The sequence below is a fragment of the Battus philenor genome, unplaced genomic scaffold (genome assembly GCF_028537555.1).
Source record: "Battus philenor isolate CCGP_79_NKW_IND1 unplaced genomic scaffold, ilBatPhil1.0.hap1 SCAF_20, whole genome shotgun sequence".
NCBI classification, from domain to species: Eukaryota; Metazoa; Arthropoda; class Insecta; order Lepidoptera; family Papilionidae; genus Battus; species Battus philenor.
This window is the reverse complement of record NW_027181683.1, coordinates 629,139-644,668: the sequence shown is the minus strand read 5'-3', so window position 1 is coordinate 644,668 and position 15,530 is coordinate 629,139. Positions and strand designations below refer to the sequence as shown.

The window sequence follows — 15,530 nt, the reverse complement described above, 5'->3', positions numbered from 1 at the left end:
TTTCATATTCCAACAAGCTATTTTATAAGTAGGTATAGCTTACAGTATGGTATTAACACGTTCACTGCGGCTTGAGGTCGATTCAGCCTCATGGTAGACTTTGCACTGGTGCGGCGCGTAAAACTCGTGTTTTCTCTCTAGTGCGGCGGCTGTTTACACTCAACCGTATGAGGTATGACAAAGACAAATATAGCTTTCTTTATGTCTGCGAAGCATTGACTCAATATTGTAAAAAAATATTGATGAACATGAGGCAGAAAAGGCCTCAACCGCACTACTAGGAAGTTCAGCTTGAGGCTGATTCGACCTCAGCCGCACCAGCTGAAAGTTCTTCAAAATTGGGCCCGCAGTGAACGTGTTAATTACGGCCTTTCTTCTTATGACGGTAGAATAACACTCGTTGTTTTTATGCCTGTAGCACATCTTTGCTGCCCCGGCGCCCGTGTGCATTGCACACCCTGCACTTTAGGTTAAGCCGCCCTTGACGTACGTAAATAAAGATATTTTGAATTTTGTAAATAAGACGGCAAGCAAGGGATGTCCAAAGATCACTATGTACCATGTCATGTATACTCACTTCTCATTATTTTTGCTAAGCTGCGTGTCCAATTTCTCCAGGTCTTTGGCAACAGATGCATCGTTGGACTTCAAATTGTTGTTGTTCAGATGCGGCGCTGACTTCACCAACGGCAGACGTTTGGTCTCCGGAGCTGATCCGTTTGAAGTTAACGGAATATTCTCGACGTTGCCTGTTTTAAAATATACATTATTAGCAATATATATAGCAGTAGATTAAATGATTTTTACGCCTTTTAATTATAAGGTGATTATGACTGTTCAGTGTTTTAACGGTGAAAAGTAAGAAAAGGACCAATATTTAGCCACTTCCGCACATGCAGTGGTAGTCGTGCAACAAAGTGCACCGCCCGCCAGCCCGCTGATAAGTGTATGCGGCAAACAATTTGAATCACACAACCGTCACCGCCAAATTACTCAACACGTGTTTCACCCCCCCACGGGGCATCTTCAGGAGTTATGTTACACCGATTAATGCCAAACACAGAGTCTCTGTGATTCGCATATATATATATATACACATCATAAATGTCAGTGACAGTGACGTTTGGCGCCATTTGTAAAAATTAAGGAGCGTTTACATTATGATATTACTTTTGCGGCACCTGTTTACTATAGAAGCTAAGTATGAAATTAAATAGTCAAATGTGTTAGTAAAATAAAACATGTATACTGCTCAACCGAATCTCTAATCTCTAGCTGTTATATCTATAAACGATCATCCTGTATTTACGAACAGCTATATTGATATTCATGGCACAATGTCCGAATTTAAAACATAAACACAGCGACTTAAATATCAAACATTAAAAATACATTAGTGGAAAGATAAATTTCAGTAATAATGTGGACTGTTAGGATATATTCGTGTAAAATTGACCAATTATACGTAGTCAAAATACGTTTTATGTAATGATGTATTTATAAAAACGTAGGGTGACCAGATATTAAATATTTTACGGAAATTTTTTTTGAGGAATGTGACATGACGTGTTGGCACCGTATCGTACATTCAAATGTATGATTAATAATAGCAGCGTTTCTGTGTATTCATCTATAAAACATATTCCTTTATTTCTTTATATATGACAATAAACAAACAGAGTATAAAAAGATAAATAGATTAAAAACGTAAATAGAAACAAAACTATGATAGAAATAATTATAGAATAAGTAATAATGTGTAAAAAAAAATTGTAAAATAAAGATATAAATCAAAAAATGTAAAAAGAAAAAGGGAAGAATGATAGACGAACAGAGCAAAAGGGTAAGAAAGAAGAAATGTGGTATAAAGGAATGGAATGAAAGATCATGTGAAGAATGGAAGCAGAGAATGGAAATAAAAAAAAGTGAAAAAAAATAAATTGCCCAAAAAAGACCCTGTCCCACCACAAGATAGGTACGAGAGGCCCCCAATAGCGGGGGTCATTAAAAAAAAATGGCGGGCGTACCAAATCCACTAAAACCTGTATGTAATATCTTAATTTAACATCAACTAATAAAATACACTAACATAAGTTTCTAAAAAGGTAAAGACGTAGGCGACCAAAGTGCCGTACGTTGATTAGCACCTACCATATACACGTACGAAGGTGTATTGCGTATCAAAAATATAATATCAGGGGTGACAAACTTAAGGGTCGCAAATACAAATCAATGTTCATGCAAAGAAATACTTTTATTTTCATTTTTTTTTTTCTAATTATTTTTTACACGCGTTTAATATTATGTCTAATAGAATCAGGCGTTACCTTGCAGAAGTCTGTCCTAAGAAAGGGATTAATGTATAGCTACTTCTGCTATATATTAGCGGAAGTAGCTATATATAAGTCCCTTTCTTAGTTAAAATAATGTCATAACAGTGAGTTGGGTATAGGGAAACGCACTCTCCAAAAATACGCCTTTTAATGTCCTAGAGCTTGGGCAAAGAAACTGGCAGCGATTCTGCCTACAGTATCTTTCCACTTTGTTTTTCACTTCTCTTCCGGATGTAGATTGATCTAGAATGCTCTAGAATGATCTAGAATCAGCTCCTATAGTCGTCAACAATATTAAATCTGGCATTCCATTATGTAATAATTTTGATACTTGAAAGTTTGATATGACTTTGTCAATTCTCTTACAAGCCAGCTGCAGTATAAAACCTCAGCAGTTGTTACAAAACTATAATTTGGATACTCGTTCTAATGGATTCCAGTCATATCAACTTCTTGAATCTTTTCTGAACATTTTGTATGTGACAATAATTTTATTAGTTAATTTTACATTTCTATTTTATTCTTAATTTGCGTATACGTTGACTGCGCTGCAAGTATATTTATATCGGGCCGAAAGTTTGACAGCCCTGTACAAGTATATACGTGTACAAAAGATTTTTAAGTTTTATTGTTAAATAAGAAAGGACCAATATCTAGCCACCTCCGCACATGCAGTGGTTGTCGTGCATGAAAGTGCACCGCCCGCCAACCCGCTCGTAAATGCGCATGCGACAGACAATGCCAACTACACAACCGCCACCGTAAATTCACCCAACACGTGTTTCACCCCTCCACGGGGCATCTTCAGGAGTTGTTACACAGATTAGTGCTAAACACCGAGTGAGCTCAGTCAGTTTTCTTGTTGATGTTTTTGCTGTTAGCCTTGCGGGCTTTCACAGCTTCGTCGGATACAGGGCTCGCGGGTCGAAGACCCGCGAGCTAAAACGTGAGCTCAGTCCGCTGTCGCTTTGTTATTTATATGTCACCTCCTCCCCACCACAACTTAATGTCACGTGACCGACCACATGGGTATTTTTATTTTACCCTCTCTTACGCATTTGTTATATTTGAGATTTTACGTAATAGACGAGTGCCCCGACCGATTCCCCAGACAAACCTGCAATAATGGAGAGGAGGAGACATTGACCTGCTCATTAAATACAGGTCCACTACCCGCGTGTCTTATTATTTCTAGCCGTTCCAACACGTCCATACGCAATCCTTTGCTACAGGTGTGCAGCACGTCATAGGAATGACCATGGGGCAAACTATGTCCAGTCTCTAATAAATGTTTAGAAAAATGAGATCTTTCAGGGCGATCATTTCTATATGCGGAAATATGCTCCTTATAACGAATGTTGAAACTTCGACCAGTTTGAGGTGGGTCAACCACTGCATGTGCGGAGGTGGCTAGATATTGGTCCTTTCTTATTTAGGATGGACTTCCGCAATGTAACGCCTGAATCCATTAAATAGTTTTATTGTTAGCAAAGTATGTTCGTATAGCACTGTGCCGTAATGAAGGTTGTGGTATGATGCAATAGCTGTAAAATTTTTGGAACCGATCGAAATACTGGACAAATAGTTTTGGAACTCCTGTCTTGGTGCTAACATGATGATGCATTAAAACTTTTGATGAGATCGTAAAAGGTTGAAAGTCAAGGCTATATGGTGGATGCATTATCACTCCCCAGTCATCCTGTTTTAACTATTGAAAAGCTAAAAATGTGTGTTCTCGAGTATTATTGTGATGTGATCTTCTCCTCCTTCTTTTTAGCTGATGAACGCCCACTGCAAGGTAAAAGGCTCCCCCAAAGGTCACCAGGATGACTGGTGCTGTGATCTTAACTATGTCGTCGGTCGACCTAATGGAAGACCTACTCCCGCTGCATCTACCAGCTAATGATCACCACTAAAGAAATTTTCAGCCCCATCTGCCATCTGTAGGAAGAGCAATGTGCGCGAGGCACCACCGCTGCCACTTAAAATGAGCAGTTCTTCAAGCTACGTAGGTGATCTTGGATCTGGTCCAAGCGAAACTCCTAGCATAGTCCTCTGGCTATACAAGAAGTTTGAATGAAGACTCATTTCACTTTTGGTGACCTTCAGTCTTCTTATGTGATCCCTTTCTATTAATCAACTATCTATCGATAGAATGAAAGTAACAATATACAAAAAATATCATAAGCTGTTGTAGATACAATATATAATATCGCACACATAACATACAACATTTATATGACTGTAAACATGAATTAACAGATACAAAAAATAAAAATGAACCTACGAACAATGGACCCTTTAAAATTGAAGGTCAGAACCGGTTGGTTTTATAACAATTTATTCATTGATGTTTATGTATTTGGATTTTAAAGAATCCTTCGTCCTTTTTTAACCCTGTTTAAATTGAGATATATTAATAAGGATAGATTTGTATGTACGAGGCTTGAATAGAAGTAAAGAGGGGGAATTATTGTTGTTGATAAATCATGTTTCAAAATGGTCACTATACATAATATGTTTGTAAATATGTGTTATACTTTTAAAGCATTATACTTGTATTAAGTTATATATCTAGTTATATATGTATTTAAAGCTTTTACATATATAATAAATAACATATATATAAATAGTTATTTATCTTAAAGGTTATATTTACGTTTTAATTTTAAAAAAACTTTTTAAAACACCTTTTATAACGATTTTACATTGTTAACATAACACGTACATGGTTAAATAAGTTTGTTTGCTTAAAAATGTAAATGTTACTTATATTTGGACCTTGTGCTTTATCGTTTGAGGTCTGACGCCATATACCACACCGTGTAAACAAATTAATTCTTATCTAGTTCCAGAACCTTCGCTAGAATCATATACGGGTGTTTATTACGAAATAGTTAAAACAGTTGCATTTACTAATAGTTTTAAATCATTTCAATAAGTTTGAAACATTCCGCTGTGATATGAATTATAAATTCATATATAAAGGCGCGTGAGAAATGTATGTATTTATTATAAGCTAGGAGTAAAAGGACCAATATTTAGCCACTTCCGCACATGCAGTGGTAGTCGTGCAATAAAGTGCACCGCCCGCCAGCCCGCTGATAAATGTTTAAGAATCTCACACTATGTTTGGCACTAATCGGTGTAACATAACTCCTTAAGATGCCCCGTGGAGGGGTGAAACACGTGTTGAGTGATTTGGCGGTGGCGGTTGTGTGATTCGCATTGTTTGCCGCATACGCATTTATCAGCGGGCTGGCGGGCGGTGCACTTAGTTGTACGACTACCACTGCATGTGCGGAAGTGGCTAAATGTTGGTCCTTTTCTTACTTAGGATGGACTTCCGCGAGGTAACGCCTGATTTCGTTAAATATAAGCTAGGAGCACCCAAACATATTACTCACACACGTCTTATATATTCCATATATTATCATCATATATTGACAGACACCCAACGCAAGATATAGACTTTCCTCAAAAATCGCCACGATGTCTGATCTTACTGTAGACAGACAGTTCACTCAGTGGTGGTCTGCCTGTTTACCGACTCATGGTCACCACTTGAGATGTCTTCGGCCTGGACGACCAAGCGATGTAACCCACCCAATGCCACTTCACACACAAGCGATACGGGTAACCTTGTTGATGTGCGTTTATTTTTAAATTCGTTCTTTTCGCTGATCAGGTGATGGTTGTCCAATAAGCTATACAATCACCTCTTTATATATTTACCAATAAACATATATATACCAGAAAACCCAAAAGTTTATCACCATTAAACTTTGTGAAAGAAAGATATACCAAATGAAGAACAAATACACTGTTGCTATGCAGAAATCTTCTCTCTTTGTCTTTCAAATGAAAGAGAAGCGTCTTAAGGATCCCTTTCTCTGATAAAAAAGTTGATATAAATAAAATATTACAAATTAATTTTACAAATAAAAATTTTATAAAAACCAACTGCGTTCTTTTGATTTATAATATAATTAAATATCTCTTCAAAGTTTTTGTTAGTCAATGACACTGGTAAAAAATCTAAATTCTTGGGAATAAAATGCGAATTGAATTTTAATTCGTACGGTGACCACACGATTTATTATTGCAGATATATCTCGTGTAATGCAACTGTTATATACATAAAATGGTGAACCTATTTATATGAATTCTATGTTTAATTCAAAGAATTTGTATAAGCTATACACCAATACCTCGCTTTGCGTCGTTTCGTTTTTCGTTTTTTTTTTCGAAGTTGCGTCGCTACTTAATTAGTACTTATTTTCACTGTGCGTCGTTAGATTTTCGAGGTTGCGTTGTTTTGGGTTCGAGTCTTTAATTCTTTAAATTTTCTTTTTTTTCTAAAAGATGGCAACACTTTTGTTTCTAATTGCGCCAAGTTATCAAAACTCAGGGATTCCCTTTCTAACTAAAAATCAACGCAATTTTAATACAGTTTTATTTTCACTTTGTTTTGATAATTTTAAGAGTTCAGTTTCAATTATGTAGTGTGTTGTTTTTTTTTAAAGAGAATAAAAAATTTATATCATTTTTTACGTGTTGTGTCTGGTTACAAAAAAAGTAAATATTATTCCAATTTATTTATTGGCAGAGTTATATTATTTTTTTTTTTTTTAAATGTTTACTTTGTTCAATTTTCTTTATAAAAAGTAGTATTTTCGTAACCCTGGAACCTATCTTCGATCTCTACATGGTTTGCTATAGCAAAACTTAATTCACTTTGCGGCGTTTCAATTTGCGTCATGTTTTTTTGGAACGTAACCACGACGCAAAGTGAGGTATTGGTGTATATATATATATACAATAAAAGCTAGAGATTCCCTAGATGTTTTTAAATAAATCAGTATTCTCATGGTTGCATTGTAATAAATTTTCAATAAGACATTATTTATGCGCCATAATTTTAAATCTTACATAAAAAATAGTGACAAATAAATAAAATATACAAGATATATATATTAAATTTCGTCAAAAGTTAAGATATACTTCATGTATCCGATTGTACGCATATATAATAATGTTCTACAAGATATATTAGACCTTCATTGTTTAAGTTTCTTATATTAAAACTAGCTGATCCCGCAAACGTTGTTTTGCAAAAAAAATTAAAGTTTTTAATCAACAAATGTAAGATAAGGGTTGATCGTAGAGGGGTGAAAATTTAGGTTTGTATGTATTTTTGTATGCTGTATCATAATAAAATAAAAACCAAAAAAATTGTCTAAAAAATTAAAAATAAAATTTAGGGGTGGACCACCCTTATCACTTAGGGGTATGGAAAATAGATAGTAGCCGATTCTCAGACATACTGAATACGCATATTAAATTTGGTAAAAATCAGTCAAGCCGTTTCAGAGGAGTTCAAGTTCGAACACCGTGACACGAGAATTTTATATATTAGATTATATCATTAAATAAATCTAATTGTAGCATTCAAGACTATTTAGTTGATCGAAATGTGTGGAACTTGGTTTGTTGACTCATTTACATAGTTGATATTATAATGTACATATTAAAAATTGTTAAATTTCATTTAAAAGAGCAACTTTGAGTCTGGTCTTCTCTTCAACAGATCGCTCCGAGCCAGTGGTAGCTACTGCTTAGCTACTGCTTATAAAAGACAATTAAAAAGCACATATAAATGTCTACTTAATTAAACATATCTTGGTTTTGAATAGAATGCTTGTCCTTATTTTTAAAGTGTTTACAAGGGCAACATTATCTCATCGCCAGCGACGCGTCGAAAAGGGGAATTCCACAGAACTAAAATTTTTCATATACATCGGTATAAATACGGGCAACCTTGAATGAATACACATACACATACACACACACACTTCTACTTCACACTCAGACTTCGTGTTGTTACAAACACAAGACCTACTAGCCCTAGGAAGAAATTCACATATTGTTACATTAGCGTTTGCATATATATACATACATATATATGTATGTACGTATTAATATACATGCGTGTGTGTGTGTGTGTGTGCGTGTGCGTGTGTGTGAGAATAAATAAGTTCAATTTTGTAATTTAACCTCTAATACTTTATCTAATTTCAATTATGATATCTACAGGATGATTGAAAATAGGTGTGAAAACTATTAAAATGTGAATGTACATGTCATTGGTCAGCAATAAATTTTTAAAGCCTATTCATTTTCACAGCTATTTCAAATCAACTTATATATAGTGACCACTTTATAATAAGTAACTACTGTACTGTACTGTATAATGTATAATATGTATGTTAATATATTTAATGTAGTATAAAGTGATTCTGGATAGATGCAGAGATAGATTTAGGGTCCAAAATTGTTTAATTTCAATTAAAAAGAGCAACTGTTCAGTTTCTAGCCGGCTCCTCTCAACAGATAAGCGTTCCGTATTTATATTGTAGAAATAATCTACGATTAAAAATTGCATGTAGTATTCTTCACTTCGAATTTGAATTTAGAACATTTTAAATTAATAGAACACCTGAGATTTCTCCGAGAGATTAAGAAATCCGTGATGCGGCGCATGCGTCCGCGCGTTTGGCACAGTGCCAGGCGGCGGCGTTGCTATTTTAAACCGGTTCGATCCGGTTCCACAAGACTGCGTCGCGTCGGGTGCAGCCGAGGTCGCTTTTTATCTTTTCAGATGCGTTAGATTGTCTATATCTCTCTTCTATAGTTTCTCGAATGTTCCCTTCGCGTTCTTGTCAAAACGTGTATAGTTCCGCACTGGCCACTTTTGCCAACAATCCTCCTTAATGAATTCTAGTTCTAAATTTAAATCCGTTTGAATTTAATTATTGCAGTTGATCGCTGCCATTATTGTCAAATTTAGATTAAAAATATTTTAATTCGAATAAACATTTATAGCCATTTTCGAAACGTCGATTATTTTTAAATTATATTTATTTTTAAATTATAATTATATGAGATTGCCAAACAATAAAGGCGGCGGTCCCTTAGCATGTAAAAATAATTTTATTTTTAATCATATAAAATAAAAAATAATATAAATAATAATTAAATATAGCAAGTCATCTAGATCAACCCAATAAACTTTAACTTTTATTTTTAGATAGAAAAGAAATATAGTCTGTGTCGTTTTTGAACTTTAATATATATGCGTACATAGATGTACGAAGCATTTATTATCTTTTGAAGATGACATTTAGACGTTTAAATTTCGAATCATCAAGACTTACTGGCCTGTTGCAGTCAAGAGGAAAATTAAATCAATAAAACGTATTTTATAGCAGTTAGCGATTGACTTAAAATCTTTTTTACTATTTTTATTTTTTTCTATACTTTTTATATTTGACAGTTTCTGTTGCGATGCAGTTTATGTATGTTCGTTTGTTCTGTCAGTCTATTGTTAGGTATTATTTTACTGTTATCTAGTTTTTTTTTTAAATTATATTTAAATTAGCGACATCATTTAAATTTATTTAATACGTTTATACAGTCATTTTAGTTAAGATAGTTTATATAGCATTGAATTTGAATTTACAATAAATCCCCGTGAGAGAAGGGACCTAAGTTTAATTCTTCTTTGTAACGTAATATTATTCTTCTAACTTCTGCAATTTAGACTGAGATTTCATGTTTCTTCTGTGAATGACGAACGAAATATGACTAAACACAGAACAGTCATATTTTTTATTTATTATATATTTTGTGCGTGGTAATGTTTCAATTATAAAAAGTCAAAAGAAGTAAATTATTGAAGTACTAATATCAATAATAAAAATAAGGAATTGATAATAGGAGGTTGAAAATTTAATCTTGTATGTATTTTTATTAATAAACATAAAAAATTAAAAAATTTGTCCAAAAAGAAATTGTTGAAATGGACCTCCCTTATCATTGAGGGTTTTTTTGCCCCCTTTTTATGAACACCCCTCGCCCAATGTTTTATGTGGTACAGTGAGGTAACAATAACATTAATTTTTTTTATTACATATATTTTTTTTTATCATTTACATTTTATTCTTCACAATTTCTTTAATTCATCACTTTTTGATGGTCTCTCGCACATTACCTTATTTACCTCGATTATTATATATGTATATATATATATATATATATATATATATATATATATATAATACACGCGCGCGCGCGCGTGTGTGTGTGTGTGTGTGTGTGTGTGTAAGTTTGTGTGTGTGTGTGTGTGTGTGTGTGTGTGTGTACAAATCGATCAAGACATTTTGCAATGCCAATAAACAGTGACACGCGAATTTTGTATACACATGTCTATTTATATCATACAATTCACAAAAGGTAAACGAACTTTGAAAATATATCGTGAAGGTTGTCTGAATGAAAACTCCATTACTGTACACCGGTACATTGTCTATTGAATTGTTTATATTTAATTTTCAATAACGTGTATTTAATTTATTCACCTTCTATAATTGCGAACACATTGGAAACTACAAGAGCGGTGGTAGTCCAGTCCAAGAATGAGACTTGCGTTTCTGGATCTCTAGTTGGATACCCAGGATATATTCTTTTATAATTCACACTTGCATTAATTATATAGGATTGCCACTGCTTACAGAGAAGTTTCCAGAGGATGGGCAGTTGGGTCTTCTAGATTATTATGGTATATCACCCATAGACATATTGGGAGAGGCCTAAAACTTAGTTGGAGGCTGTGGGCTGAAACGACGTCGAAACCTGAAGTACTTTCAGCCAAAGGACATTCATTGGTGGACACCAGCTTCGTATAAACTCTAGAGTTTAAAGACGCAGGATCCAGGATATTCCATTGACCCCCATAAGGTCGCCTGTCCACTTTGTGAATGTACGTCATTAGCTGCTCTTATTGGTTCGCCTTCTTCACTCCAGAATCTCCAGGTCAAGCAGGGTTCTGAGAGGTATTCGTGCTAGTGCTACTTCAAAATATAAATCTGTTTGGTTTTTTTCCATTCGTCAAAGGATTTCATAACTGATTTGATTTTGGAAAAAATCCCGGACATAGCTTCCATCATGGAGTTGTATGTCTGCGAGGTTTTCACTATGGACTATTCAGCAAACTCAAAATACCAAAGTGAAGACGCCATTTTGACATTATTGAGGAGATAAAAACCGATTTAAGATTTAAGTCCTGAAAGCTATACCAGAAAAAGACTATTTCAACTGTTTTGAGGACTAGAGAAAACGTCGGCAAAAGTAAAATTGATTTGGTAAAATGATAATGCCTAATCTTTACACTGTCCAAGTTCCATCCTGCATGGAGTACTGCAGTCACCTCTTGGATGGTGCAGCCAAATATCATCTGGAAGCTTTGGTTTCAGTTGACCGAAGCGCCCGTAGGTTAATTAACAACGAAAAACTCTCAAATAGCAGACCACACATCCTTGATCATCGTCGGCGAGTTGCCAGCTTATAGGCTTTTATAGGATACACCTTGCAGATTGCTCGAAGGCTCTTTTCGAACTGATTGAGCCATATCCATTCCTTTATCTGACTACTAGGCGCAGGTAAAAGTTTCATTCATATCTTGTTGACATACACAAAAGTCGAACTAACTATTGACAGCTCGTTTTTGGTGAGATTCGCCAAGATTTGGAACGACCTGCCTGGATCTATTTTTCTTGATGAGTTGAACTCTGGAGCCTTTAAGAGTAGAATGAACAGGTTTCTTTTGGTCACCAAGTGAGATGGAGGACAAACGCCTATTCCATTACAACTATTTAAAAAATGCATATTATGAACAAATTCACCTTACTTTTTTATCGCAATAATACGTACAAAAATATCATAGAATGTGAGAATATGTGAAGGATGAAAAATAAAAAATAGTGGAAATTTTTTTAAAATAAAGGTTCCTGTCCTTAACGATCATAAAGGAACCAGGGATCCCAATAACGATACCGTATAATAAAAACAGGTAGACATCTATTCTTTGATATGTTAGCAAAAATTTAAACATTATTTCTGAGTTCACCGAGCGATAAGTGAAGCACCTTGACACAGTTCCACTATGGACGAAAACTTATTTAAATAAACGAAACATAAATCGCCTATGACTACTGCATTTTGGCACCATGTGTTATTATGGTAACATATATTGTAGGCTGTAGGCTGAAACAAAACCTGAAGTACTTTCAGCCAAATGACATTCATTGCTGGACACCAGCTCCGTTTAAATTCCTTATAAGAGTTTAAAGGCGAACGCACGATCCAGGGTATTCCATTGACACTCATATGGTTGCCTGTCCACCCTGTGAATGTACGTCATAAGCTGCCCTTGTTGGTCCGCCCTCTCCACCCTCTCCACCCCAGAATCTCCAGGTCAAGCAGGGTTCTGAGTGGTATTCGTGCTACTGCTACTTCTAAATATAAATCTGTCTGGTTTTTTTCATTCGTCAAAGGATTTCATAACTGATTTGATTTTGGAAAAAATCCCGGACATAGCTTCGTTGACATACTGGTGATGACGTCATAAGAGTGTTTAGAGGATTGATAGAATCCACAGGTGGATGAATCATAAAATATGTTTTCTTGCCGATTAACCTGGGTGGTAAGAACACGTCGATAGGTGGGCAGACGAGAACGTCAAGATCGGAAGTCACTAGATGCGGAAACCTATCATCATGTCGATCTTTGGGATTGGCTACGGCTTGTGGTAAGCTTCCACAAACCCTACTTGTTATACCTAAGTTAACGGTTAATGAAATATAGCCTTTTCTATTATCATCGTCATTACCATTATAATCTCCTGTAGAACCTTCTCTAATAAACATCAGCTTTCTTAATAGATTTCCAACAGTTCTACCAAATCATAGGTTGACGTCATAGCTACGCTTTTCGCTTAGTATGAATGTATGTGAGGCGATGTATGAAAGGTAACAAGGTATGGAAAAGAATGAAAGATAATGTGATGGGAAAAAAGAAGAAGTAGTGAACGTTATAGACACGGATAAAAGAATGATTATGGGAATAAATTGTTAAGAAAATATGTGTAATATGTCGTGTCTTTGTCATGTCTTCTTTATTAATGTCGTTTGTACTGCGCGGCGCTCCTTTTATACGCTTACGAACCACTAGCGCCATCTGTCGACGCTGACCGAAACTACAGAGCTCCTTCATATATATATATATATATGCGATTAGGTTTAAATGTTTGATTTTTTGGGAGCGCGCGTGGAGCTCTAGTACATCGCAATACAAAATGTATATATATATATATATATATGTATATAACCTGTCCTGTCCATGGCACGGCAGGTACTAGAGCTCCTCCCGCGCTCCAAAAAAATAAAACCTTTACACCCAATCACATCAGTTCTGCGCATAAATTATCTGCGTTCTATTGTTTACTTATATCTACGGATCTTCTCACTCTTGGTTCGATCTGAAGAAATTCTGTGTATGTTCATTAAGGAACAGTCAGCATATAGGTACAAAAAGATAGGTGTTTTATGTTTCTTTGGTATCATCATCATTTCAGCCGCAGAGTGTCCACATCTGGACATATGCCTCCTGCCTATCCTCCTCCACCTAAAAATGTCATCTGTCTGTCTTGTAGTTGTGTATTATAAAAAAAACAACTTACCAAACTCTTTCTCGTACCGCTGCCGAAATGGTGCCAGCTCCGGATCATACTTTATCTTCTTCGGCAGACCGAGCCACACCTGGATAGCCTCTGCTGTCAGCTCCCCGCAGGACACCAGGGAATACTGGCTCCGGTTCAACTCCGGCGTTGATGGCCTGGGCACGCCAGTCCACTTCTTTACATTCTCTATCAACTTCGACATTCTCTTACACCTTTCTCATATCACTTTGTTAAATATTCACAATTTTATAAATTTCTCACGTGATTGCTAAATAGAAATAAACGTTTAATAATGATCACTAATTTTAATTTTAAACTTAGTGACTTTAACATAAGTATGTTAATATCAATTATTATTTAAACGCTATGCTAGTTACATATATTACAGATCACCAGGGTTCATATAAGATTGCTTAATTATTACTTGTCACTATTACAATACTTTTTTTTAATTTATTCATGCGGATTTTATTTGAATTTCGAACGTTGATATTTCGGGTATATGGGTTGATTTTGAGGAAGAAATACTTTCACGGATACACCTTCCGGTAGACCAGTCACCGTGATGATCTTTGAAAAGAAGAAGAAGCAGTTCACCACCTTCTACTAATCGTGTATGCTGGTGATTTCGCCCTTGAGAAGGTGATGATGTTCGGGAATTAATTCATCATCACCTGTTAAACTTGTACATGAACTAATAACAGTATATGTATCAAGAAAAAAATTACCAAATAAATCGAAATGAAGTCCCTTATCTTGAAGTTCATCTACAAGGGTGATAGATAATTTTTTTAAAGTCGTTTTTCGACTTGTCAAACTGGAAAATTTATGACAAAAACTTATTGCAACAATGATATTTATGAATTTATATAAAAGAGAGGTTATCTTCGACTATGCAAGTACGAATGTATCAGCTCTTTGGATATATCACCCGTAATGTGAACCCAATGGAATATTTGGTGGTTCAAGACAAATTGGAAGGTAAGAGATCCTGTGAATGATCTGTAAGAATATGGACATACATTATCAAGTGTCAGTTATCAGTAAAAGAATGGTCTCACTGTTGGAAACACAGAGTTACATAACGCTTAGAGAGAACAACAGAGAAACCAGAATGAATTGCAGAATGACTTTGACCAATCTGATAAGAGTTCACGAATTAGAAGAAGATAGAAGCATAAATAGTTGCTTATAAGAGTTACCAGCCTAAAGAAAGGTGACCAGCTTTTAACTTATCTGATATATTCTGTTACTATCCATATAAATCATTGAAATATTTCTTTTAATCTGTTATCATACATTTTCACTTCTATATCGATATGCAATCATTCACACAGATATACGTATAGATAATTTCACAGATTATAATCGTTTTATCAAGGTAGAACGAATTTTGAGTAAATTGTTCAATAAATTATACCGTTATCGCACTAGGTAATTAACGTTACCTATTTACAAATATCGTTAGATAAAGACTAGAGCTATTATTATCGCATTAAACTAGTTTTGTCTAAAACTAGATAAATACTATGTTAATGTAGTTTTTTTTAGTAATATAGGTTAACAATTTTATTAAAATATAAGACGTAATAAGGAAAATTTTAAAACGAAATTATTTG

General features: G+C 34.9%; 1 protein-coding gene across 4 annotated transcripts in view; it reads right to left on the bottom strand.

The window, feature by feature from the left end:
* The window catches only part of LOC137923107 (P protein-like), a 60,450-nt gene that overhangs the window by 25,717 nt on the left and 19,203 nt on the right, over positions 1–15,530 (bottom strand). For 2 of the 4 annotated variants that reach the window (XM_068766254.1, XM_068766255.1), the window contains exons 2-3: positions 13,912–14,179; positions 578–749 (exon numbers count right to left, since the gene is read on the bottom strand). In XM_068766254.1, coding sequence (XP_068622355.1) covers positions 578–749; positions 13,912–14,113 — 374 coding nt within the window. In that variant the 5' untranslated portion in view covers positions 14,114–14,179. The remainder of the gene's footprint in view (positions 1–577; positions 750–13,911; positions 14,180–15,530) is intronic. The other 2 variants (XM_068766256.1, XM_068766257.1) reach the window with 1 other exon arrangement.